We start from the raw sequence: 10,850 nt of genomic DNA, 5'->3' as shown, positions 1-10,850 counted from the left end.
CAGACTATTACTTGTTCCTCAATATGAAAAAATGGCTGGCGGGAAAATATTTTAGTCAAACGAGGAGCTGCTTGCAGAAATGAATGCCTATTTTACAGACTTGGACAAATCCTACTATTCCGAAGGGATCAACAAACTAGAGCATCGTTGGACGAGGTGTCTAAGAGGAGATTATGTGGAAAAGTAAAAATAATCCATCCTTAAAAATTAAGTAGTTTTCATTTTTGCAGGGACTTTTCAAACCACCCTCGTCGATATACTTCCGAAACGCTTGTTATTTTTTGCAAACCACACTAGACTAATTTTCAATGTTTTCCGCTCTTCAACATTTAACAATGTTTGGCCAAGATTACTATTCTAATATTAGAAAAGGTTTTTAAACCCTTTATGCTAGTTAATTGATTGTGCTGAGAGGTGTGGTTACTTTTCGTTTTACTATCAGTAGGTAGTCACTTGAAAATGCTACTTACTTAGTACTAATACCCGGAAACACATTTCAGATAAGTTTTTAAATTTGACCTAAAAACACTAACTCATGTTTTAGAAATTCGGATCGGCTAACCATGTCAAAAGACCAGGCACACTGAAAATGAATTACGAATGATTTATTTACTCTTGTTCCTGCCCTGCTGGATGTATAACTAACAATCCATTTTAAAACAATAAAGTAATGGCTATTGATATTAGTGAGCTATTTAAACCATAATAAAAGATAAGATAAGAAATCACGTAGCAAGGTGTTTAGAACGCGTTTCATTAAGGTGTGATATATTATTGTGAGTGCACATAAGAACATATAGTTTTCTCAAAACTTAATTACCTAATGAAACAGTTGCGATATATTCCTGTGACGTATCGTAAATTTGATGTCAGGATGCTTATTTCGGTTTTTAAAATAGTGAAACTCCTATTAAAGTGTTTAAAGTGATTGTGTAATTTCACGTTGAAAGTCAGGTGTAGAATGGCTAGACTATTTAGACGAATTTCTCGAAGCAAAAGGGACTTACACAGGACTGAGTCCATAGAAACTATCGGTGAAGCGGATGAACATTCTATTCATGATGCTGTTGGTAAGTAGGATATAAGGTTGAAGGCTAGGCGGTATGCCTCAACTATTATTGGTTCTAGCTGGCGATATTCCGTGCAAAAGCGTGCTAAGATATCTACGAAATATACCAAATGAGACAAAAATAATGCGTTCGAAGTAGATTATGCAACACTGTTTCTCTTTTAACCGACTTACTTCTAATATTGAAAATTGACTGGGCATGACCGAAAACGCTTTTTCGAGCTAAAAGTGATGCAATTTAAAAACCATATTGATTCAACAACAGAATTGAAAATAAAAATACGAAACACGGAAATGACAAAATTTCACATCAAATCTTTTTTAATGAAACACCCACATTTTTAGACACAACTCACATTTTTAGACATACCAATAGGATGTCCTTTTCTTATTTCAAAAAAATACATATATTGCCTATACATATTTGTATTAGTCGTTTTTCTTATATTACGTTTTAAAAATTATAAATAGCAACAAATCAAAGTAGCCTACAAATGCGACAAGGGGCTCCACCCCATAACGTTCGCTCGGTACTTTTTTTAAATAAAAATGTTGATATCTGGATTGAACGAGCGGGTCCTATCCAAAGGCCTCCAAATAGGTCCGACCTAACCCCTCTCGTTTCTTTTCTCTGGGATTATTTAAGGAATTTTGTGTATGAGACTCTAGTCGACGCCTTAAAATAGTGGATGCAATTAACGATATTAATATTAATCATAACCAATACATTAAAAACGTCATAGATAAAATTGAAGTAGATAATAGAGAATGTCTAGCGGTTAAGAGAGGTAATATACAAAATCAATGATTTTAATGATTTTGTTTTTATTTATTTATTTGTTTTGAAATAGTTCCGTTATGTTCACTTTCTATAGTTTTTTGTTTTATTTCAGGCTACTTTATTTTGTTGCTATTTGAAATTTTTAAAACATAATACAGAAAAAACGGCTAATACAAGTCTAGGCAATACATATATATTTTTGAAATCATTTTCAAAATCAATTTGAAAAATTCCAATTGATAGGTCTAAAAATACAGGGTGATTTAAAATTGGCGTCATTCCTCTGGAATTATGCAGAGTGACAATAAGATAGACAAGAATAAACGGTAAATTCAACAAGATTCGTTGACTGCGGAACGTACTTTCGAAATGTCAACCTGTTCTCATAACCTCGAATTCTGTGGGGTTTGGTGTTTACAAGTTGAGTTCTGCCTTCTGGTGTTCTGTCATGTTTTGCGGTTTCTCGCAGGGTTCGTCATTGTTTGGTCCGTCATAGTCCGAGTCCGAGGCTGATTATTGGTCCTGTGGGCAGACGATGGTTTTTACGTCGGTAGGTTACTAGCCCCTTCTCTCGAAGCTTGAGATCCAGTAAATATGTTAAATATAACTCATGAGCTCAACACAGCTTTAAAGAATTAGGAAATATATAATATCAACACTAAATCAAAGCCCATTCAACTCTAAGACTCCGCGATGGCCCCCTGTTATTTGTTGAGAAACTGCCTATACTTTAATTGTCTATTATTTACGTCAATAAGTAAACCGATATAATTGTTTTGATAGTTTTGTATCTACATACAGTGAGAGAGAGAACAGAATATAACAAACAATTGTAAACTAGTTATCTAGTAGGCAACTGTCGCACTGGCCGTATTAAAGGAAAATGGCTGTTTGTTAATTTGTTGTTATAGTGAAGACGTCGTTATTTGCTGATACATAGTAATCATTTTGAGGAAGTTTGCCCTTTGTCATGAGTTCCCAGCCAGACAATGATCAAGCATAAATTTTACTCCTGAAGTTAATCGACGGGTAACATGCAATAGAAAAATTGCTTTGCAGTTACATGTTAATCACGTAATGGCGTTTGACGTCTAACTGAATGGCTCTTATATCATCGCATCATTGACACACTAGCATACTAAAATTGTCCCAATCGCGGTATAATTAAACCCTTTTACGGTATCTGTATTTTTACTTTTGAAACGTGATGTTGAAATAAAGTTTTATCCACAGGGATAAAAATAAAAATTGGCGTCATTCCTCTTAAGGGGTGATAGAGGCTCCCTTGGGGAGCACGAGAAAAACATAGAATTTTTTTGAGATATTAACAGTTGAAGATCGAATTTCAACTTTGTTATTAAGCATTATTTTAAAATTGTTCCATGTTTAATTGGTAGCATATTGGAATACTTAAGCATTCAAAAATATAAATTACGATCTTTGCTTCAAATTACGACAATTTTTGATATAAAAAAAGTTATCTTCTACAATTTTTGATGAAAAGTAACAGCGGCAATGATGTTTTTTGTCATTAACAGATTGTTACAGGTGGATAGCCCTTGTCAACAATAACAATAATTTGTCAAACTGTGACTTACTTTGAATTTCCTTTCACGAATTTGCGGATATGCGATTAGTTCGGGGGAAATGCTATTATGAGTAACATAGCAGAAGCTGAAAGAACTCACGCCAACAAAGAGCGAGGAGAGTGGTTCCAGGAAGATAGTGGATGACAATAGATTTTCGGGTTCCAGACACAGAGTAAAAAGTATTGGACATAATCAAATCAGGTCCTTCCAGGGGCACTCAGAGCACAATAACTGACACTTTCCCAAGCAGCAAATAAATACTGAGGAAGGGCTACATTCCTACCACGTTTGTACGATACACACAGCACAAGGAGATACAAATGGAGTAAGAGTTAATGAACTGAATACTAGAACCTGCTTGATAAGAGTGGATAATGAGGAGATTACACAGGAACTAGCTTGTTTGGAGTTAACCATTCAAATGTTTGGTGTTGTATGGTTTATTTATAAACATTCGAGGTTATGAGAACCGGTTGACATTTCGAAAGTACGTTCCGCAGTCAACAAATCGTGTTGAGTTTACCGTTTATACTTGTCTATCTTATTGTCACTCTGTATAATTCCAAATCAAAATCAATTCCTGGGCTTCAGTCAGGAAAGTATGTACTCTGTATAATTCCATGGTTATCGGAGTTTTAAATAATTACGAACCATCAGGTATTTGCGCAATGTTAATTAGGTAGATTACCTTGAAAAACATTGCTGCCGTATTTATGATATAGTTTTTTGCAAATTTCTCAGTTTTTAATAACAATTAAGTTCTTTTACTATAAATTAAACTTTTCTGTACTCCTATAACAGCGCCAGACAACACCCCCAGAGGAATGACGCCAATTTTGAATCACCCTATATACGAAATAAATGCAAAAATACCAAACGAGTTGTCTAAGAAAACGTCACACGAATAGAGTACGAAAGCGAAAATGTAGATCCGAAAGTGATCTAAACCCACATTTAAAATGATAATGTTAGTATGAAACTGTTAAAGTTGTTTCAATCAGTTTCTTAATTAACTAAGTTTATTAATTATTTTATTTTTTATTTCAGGTACGTCGGCGGATTCTAACACATCAGAGGGTAAGTTTAGAGGTAGCACTAAAAAGTTAGATTTGCAAATTGTTTTGGACAAATGTTGCGTGGCATTTTATTTGTATTATTCGCATTTTATAATTTGCCTACAAACAATACCTTTGAGATTGTGGCTTTTATTTAAAACGTTTTTTTTTATGGTTTAATAAGCGAACGCTTCCTAATGATTGCGCGGAGCTAATAATCTATTAACTTAGATATAGCGATGAATAATTTCTGCAAATATCCTCACAAGATGGTTTCATTAAGCATGGGTGACACTGTGTTGTGTGGTGCTTTTGAGCTGATGCAGTTCTTTGACATGGTGAGCTGTAACTCATCGCGCCTCACTGCASGGTACCTCAAATTGCKCGTGTTGCGGACTCCATCCACTAGCTCATAGGGGGCAGCACCAACTTTTGTTGCAGTAATAATCACATTTACCTTCATTCAAGATGGCAGACTTCGAATTGCAAGTTCGTGCAGGCTGCGTAGTAATCATACGATTCCCAATGACCAAAACTAGTTCGTGCTCAATTTACTTATCTGATAAATTCTAATAATCTATTAACTAGTAAAGCTAATAAGCTCTAATAAAGCTAATAATCTATTAACTTAGATACATAGATATAACGATGAATATTTTCTGCAAATATCCTCACGAGATGGTTTCATTAAGCATGGGTGACACTGTGTTGTGTGGCGCTTTTGAGCTGATGCCGCTGGGTGCGAAAATTCTTTAAAATCCCCCGCGTCTCGCTGCGCCGCACCTTAAATAACCCTTGACATTTAAGCTCATTAAAGTTGGCAGACTTCGGCATGCAATGTTGTTTTTGCACAAATTAAAGAACTGCTGAAATGTTACCTACACATGTTTCAAAATAATATTTTCTTCCAGCGCGAAATAATCGCAAATGAAAACTGTTTATCAACGATTTTCCACACTTATTAAAATATATCAGGCGTGTGTCATAGTCTCTATTCAGTAAAACCGAAGAAAATGAGATTGAATGCGCTGCACCGCTTATAAGACCATGAACCATGAGTTTATAGACAAGTGCGCCGTTGCGTTGTTTTGACGTACCACCGTGTAGGTGTCAATCAATGTCAAGTTTCTTGAACTATTTTAATATTTTTCAATTGTTCTAAAAAAGTGTTTTTGTGCGACATTCATAATAATCTAGACATTTTCCCATTGAAATTATCAATAAGGCACTTCTTTAAGTAAGCATAAATCTAAAAGTGTGTTAACAACAGTAAAAAGTTAGTTAGCTCTTATTTGCGCTTCTTTCAATTCAAACAACTCATAACTGTAAGCCAAAATAATTTGTCGAAGAAAATGGGCACAATTTCTAATCGGACTTGGACTTGGACTTGGAAAGGTCTGTTATAAGTTAACCTATGCACTCAGCAATCCAATTTGAAAAATAATTTAGTTTTAATGTCGAAAGAAGTTACAACAAATTATCCGATGCCGTAGTCTTTACAAAATGTTTCTTTCAAATGCAAAGTTAAAAACTTTTACCTGCTGCGCGCTGATTACTACACAATATTATTAGCTAGTTAATTTTTATATTATATTTTATAAGAACAAGGAAGGATGAACTTCGACTTTGCCTTATTTATCTTAATATACAAAGTCAAAGACCCTGAATTATTAAATTTACGATTTAAAAAACAGAGAAATCATGAATCGACGAGAACAGTTAGTAAATATTAAATCAGAAACAGAAGGGCTCATTCCGGCTACGAATAACTTTTATTTATAATTAAATCTTATTTTGATAATGCGGGGTGATTCAAAATTGGAATCATTCCTCTCGAGGTGTTGTTTGGGAGTACCTACAGAAAAAATATTTAAAAAATTAATTGTTAAGTGAAATTATAATTAAATATTTTGAGGTTAGGATAGCGTTTTCACTTTGCCGTCAGTGATGCCAACTGTTTGGGGGCAAAGGATATACCTAAATCCGCCACATCTGTCATCGGAAACCTCTTTGTAAAGGTTATGTATCAATAGTCAATATCGATCAAAGGAAATATAATTTAGTTGCTAAATTACAAGAGGTTTTGGAAGTTCTATCCTTTAACTCCAAACAAGTTTGAGTCCCACTTAGTTTATCGTCCACTCTTGGCAGCAGTCTGCTATCACATTTTAAGCTGCTCGAATTCGGTTAATTAACTCCTGCTCAATTTGTACCGGTGTTCGGAAGATTATAGATTTAATGTGTTTTAGTGTCCTGTGTATCTCACAGACATTGTAGGAAAACAGCCCTTCCTCGGGGTAGTTATCGGGACAATTAACCGGTGCCTGGAAAAGTGTCAGTTGTGCAATGTTCCGCGTGCTCCTGGAAGGGTCTGCTGCAATTATCTTCAGTACCTGTTCCTTTAGGTCTGGAACCCGAACATCTCAAGATCGTCCACTATCGTCCAGTGTCTCTAGCTGCTCTTTGCTGGTGTTGTTACAGCTTCTGCTATATGGCATTTCCCCATAACTAATCGCATATTCGCAAATTCGGTGTTGGTGTACATTTTGTGAAAGGACTTCAAAGTAAGTCACCGTTTGACAAATGCTTTTTATTATTCACAAAGACTCTCTACCTGTAAGTATCTGTTAAGAAGAGTACTTTTTTAATATAAATTTTTTTCGTAATTTGAAGCAAAAATCGTAATATTTATTTTCGAACGGTTAAGTATTCCAATAGGCTGCCAATCACAAATTCAATCTTCAACTGTTAATATCTACTGGAAATTTTCGAACAAAAAATCAGTATGTATCTCGTACTCTCGACTGAGCCCCTATAAACCCCTTAAAAGGAATGACGCCAATTTTGAATCACTCTGCAAATTGTAGGGTATAATTAAGTTTAATCCAGGAATTCCTAGATTAAAATTCACTTAAATCAATTCAGGCGTTTGTTCTAATAGGTACTTCCTCACTGTACACCAATATTTCTCCCAAATAGTAAAATATTCGCAAAAAATTAAATAAAAAATGTTGCAACAGGATATCCCATCGAACCATTAAATTGCATTTCGTTTGCTTCCTCTTAAAACAACAAAGCCAAGATTCAGATAGGAAAAGGTTAATTTTCTAACGGAATTATAAATTATTTGCTCTAAGCAGTTCATCTGAATTGAAAGCTTCAAAATTAAATTTTACATTTGAGTCGTCTCAGCAACCATATAATTACTTGCATATGAATACTCATTCTTATTTCGCCAAGTTGCAACATTCATCAAAGGACGAGTTTATTTATAACCTCTTTTGTCAACATCAGTTTTTATTGCGTTCGTATGTTTGGATTTCCCTGCGAGTTGAAGCGCTGCCTCCAAGTCTTTAAGTTCGTCCATAATTTATTTTAAAATGTAAATAATATTTTAGATTAATCGGTGTATTGGAGACAAATACGATAAATATTTTTTTAATCGAAATTTGGGTTAGCTTATCTCTATCTCAGTGTTTCAATTAATCGGATCAATAAATTTTAGATAAATTGTAAATAATATTTTTTCTCCACTTTTCTAGTTTACCATTTTCATTTTCCACGTCTCATTTCACTCTTTGTAGCTTACCAAAAGTGTAACGTGTCAGTTCAACCAGCTACAGAAATTGCACTATTGTGTTTCTTTACACTTTTTGTCTTCGTTCAAATGATCTTGATAGAATAGATGAATTACTAACTAATAGGCTTGGGTAAATCAGTTGATTTTTATGAGGTGGCGCAGTGCTGCGCACATGGCTTGGTGCATAGTGTATTTTCTTCTTGAAAAGCGTGGTTGTCTCACAAGAAAATTTTCTGACAAAAGATCCAAATATTTGAATGATTTAACAGATGTCGGAAATCGTTGAAATAACAGTTTTTATCTGCGATTATTTCGTGCTGAAAAAAGATTATTTTGTCACATCTGTGAATAGGCAACTTGTCAGTGCTTCAATTTGTGTAATCACTGCATTCATTCTAGGATTCGCGTTTTGAAATTCGGGTATAAACAGAACCGATGCCGAACCGAAATCAATAAGAATTTATCAGATAAGTAAATTGAGCACGAACTAGTTTTGGTCATTGGGAATCGTATGATGACTACGCAGCCTGCACGAACTTGCAATTCGAAGTCTGCCATCTTGAATGAAGATAAATGTGATTATTACTGCAACAAAAGTTGGTGCTGCCCCCTATGAGCTAGTGGATGGAGTCCGCAACACGCGCAATTTGAGGTACCGTGCAGTGAGGCGCGATGAGTTACAGCTCACCATGTCAAAGAACTGCATCAACTCAAAAGCGCAGCTCAACACAGTTTTACCCAGGCCTAGTATCTAAGTTCAGCTTCAGCAGGCATCAAGGTCTTTTGGGGGGTTTAAAGTCCGTGGGATGATAATGTGATGATCACCTAAATTTCGCTAGCTACTGCTACTATCATTTTTAGACACGATAATACACCGCCGAACAAATTCAGGCAAATTTGACAAAGATCATGACACTATTTGATCAGGATTTCTGGCGCCATAGAAATGCTACCCCAATAACTAGTATTCCAGAATTTATTTTTGATAATTAGGTTTGGTTTAACAAGTCATCACGTTTCTGATAATACGCATTATTGATAACGTGAAATGTCGTTAAAATTTGCACTACGATAAAGGAATGAGTCATTTTAGTTGATCAAATGATGTACCAATACACTTTGAGATAGCTAGTTGGTAGAAGGAGACAAGTGAAATGAAGTTGTGGTTTTTAACACTGACTTCTTAAACACTTCTGCCCCTTTGAGACAAATTTAAACGCCCTGTCGTATCTTCTACGAATATCAAGTGTCCAACTAGTAACAATTTTATTTCTGACCTTTCTGGGCAGGTGTGGTTTAGTAATTTTTCTTTCATTCTGCTCCATGAATAGTAGTCCAAGAGTGAGAGGCCAGGAGCCCGAGTAGGCCACTTGACCCTCTTTATGAGGACATATTTATAATAAGTATTCAGTCACAATTCTGGTATTGTGAAATCCTGCACCGTCGCGCTCAAACCAGAGATTGTTTACACTCATTGTGTAAACTTTGTACATTGTTACACTGATAAAAAATTTAAAAATCTATCCGCCGTGAGAGTGTCCTCTAAATTTGAAAGCCACATATTTTGTCCCTTTGTAGCCATTTCCATATATTTTAACCAAATCTGCTTTGTGGCCACTTTGTTTGAAGCTGTTGAATATTTTCTGTACAAAAGAAACAAAACTGCAAAAAAACAAGCAATTTTGTCGCTCCATGGCGCTATTGATGTCCTAGAGCTGTCAATAATCACGATAAGTGAATACTATGACATAAGTTATACTAGTAAACTTGCAAAAAATATGTTTATGCCAATTAAAAGAAGTAACGTTGATGATGGCTGCCGGGAATCGAAACGCTTATGACATGACTATTTTGTAGAAGGGTAAAAGAGGCCACAGGAATGTTCGATTCTCTCTTCAAATAGGATCATTTGACATAAGCCCCCAATTTATGCGATTTCTGAGGGCTTCCGACCGTATTACCGAGGCGCGTAAACGGGAACTCTGGATATTTCCGCAAAAGTTCATTTCTACGATAAGGCAGTCGGCGGCAAAAAGCTTTTTTTGGACCAAATTTTAAGTTTTTAAAATCGTGAGCTCAGGTTGAAGTAGAAACTTCACATTAAACTTAAGACAGAAACTCAATATAGGGTGCGCCCAAAATGGAGTAAGAATTTTGGAACCCATCATTCCGCATCAAACGTTAAATCCAAATTTAAATTGTGGTCTCCTTTGCTCAAAGTGATGGGAATTTGTTTGATTCCGAATATGTTCATTGTGTCGATTAATAATATATAATATTTTATAAGAGAACTGGATGTCTTGTTGGCATTTGTTTCAGAACCATGTTCAAAAATTCACACGCAGCTCCTCATCCCCTGGATGTGAAGTTTGGGATACTGTGTGCTTTTAAAACTCTCATCTCGGTGGTTTGGGAAGTTCAGGATTCCGCTTCAAACTCTTTGGTTGAAATTTATAGATCCTGGCTTACAATGGCCAAGACCTTAACCTCTACGGCTTCATTTATTACTTTATCTTTGTTACTTGGCTGTGTAAAAGTGCCATAAGTACCCAAATTGTACGGCTGGAAGTGTCTCATAAGTAAAGACCGGATAAAAAAGCACAAAAAAATGGAAAAAAAGTGCCTAAAAAATCATGAAAATATTTTTAAAAAGCACAAAAAAATTAAAAAAAGTGCTTAAGAAAGCACAAAATTTAAAAAAAAGGATTTGAAAAAAATGAAAACAAGTAATGATAATATATTGTTATTTTTATTTATTATTTTACATTTAACACGT

At 35.1% G+C, this 10,850-nt stretch overlaps 1 protein-coding gene and 1 long non-coding RNA gene across 9 annotated transcripts in view; one reads left to right on the top strand and one right to left on the bottom strand.

Annotated features, from left to right (window-relative positions):
- Positions 1–691, bottom strand: part of LOC125504658 — a 5,141-nt gene extending 4,450 nt beyond the window's left edge. The window contains exon 1 of the long non-coding RNA XR_007281642.1: positions 471–691. This is a non-coding gene — a long non-coding RNA (uncharacterized LOC125504658). The remainder of the gene's footprint in view (positions 1–470) is intronic.
- LOC109545055 (phosphatase and actin regulator 4B) overlaps positions 1–10,850 on the top strand; it is a gene marked incomplete at its 5' end in the record, with an annotated part of 158,726 nt that overhangs the window by 20,061 nt on the left and 127,815 nt on the right. For 5 of the 8 annotated variants that reach the window (XM_048666986.1, XM_048666983.1, XM_048666984.1 and 2 more), the window contains 1 exon segment: positions 4,487–4,516. In XM_048666986.1, the coding sequence (XP_048522943.1) occupies positions 4,487–4,516 (30 nt within the window). 8 annotated transcript variants of the gene reach the window in all.

The sequence above is a fragment of the Dendroctonus ponderosae genome, unplaced genomic scaffold (genome assembly GCF_020466585.1).
Source record: "Dendroctonus ponderosae isolate FM_Combo_2020 unplaced genomic scaffold, Dpon_F_20191213v2 Dpon_F_20191213_5, whole genome shotgun sequence".
NCBI lineage: Eukaryota > Metazoa > Arthropoda > Insecta > Coleoptera > Curculionidae > Dendroctonus > Dendroctonus ponderosae.
The sequence above is the reverse complement of the archived record's forward strand: the minus strand, read 5'-3'. Positions and strand labels throughout refer to the sequence as shown.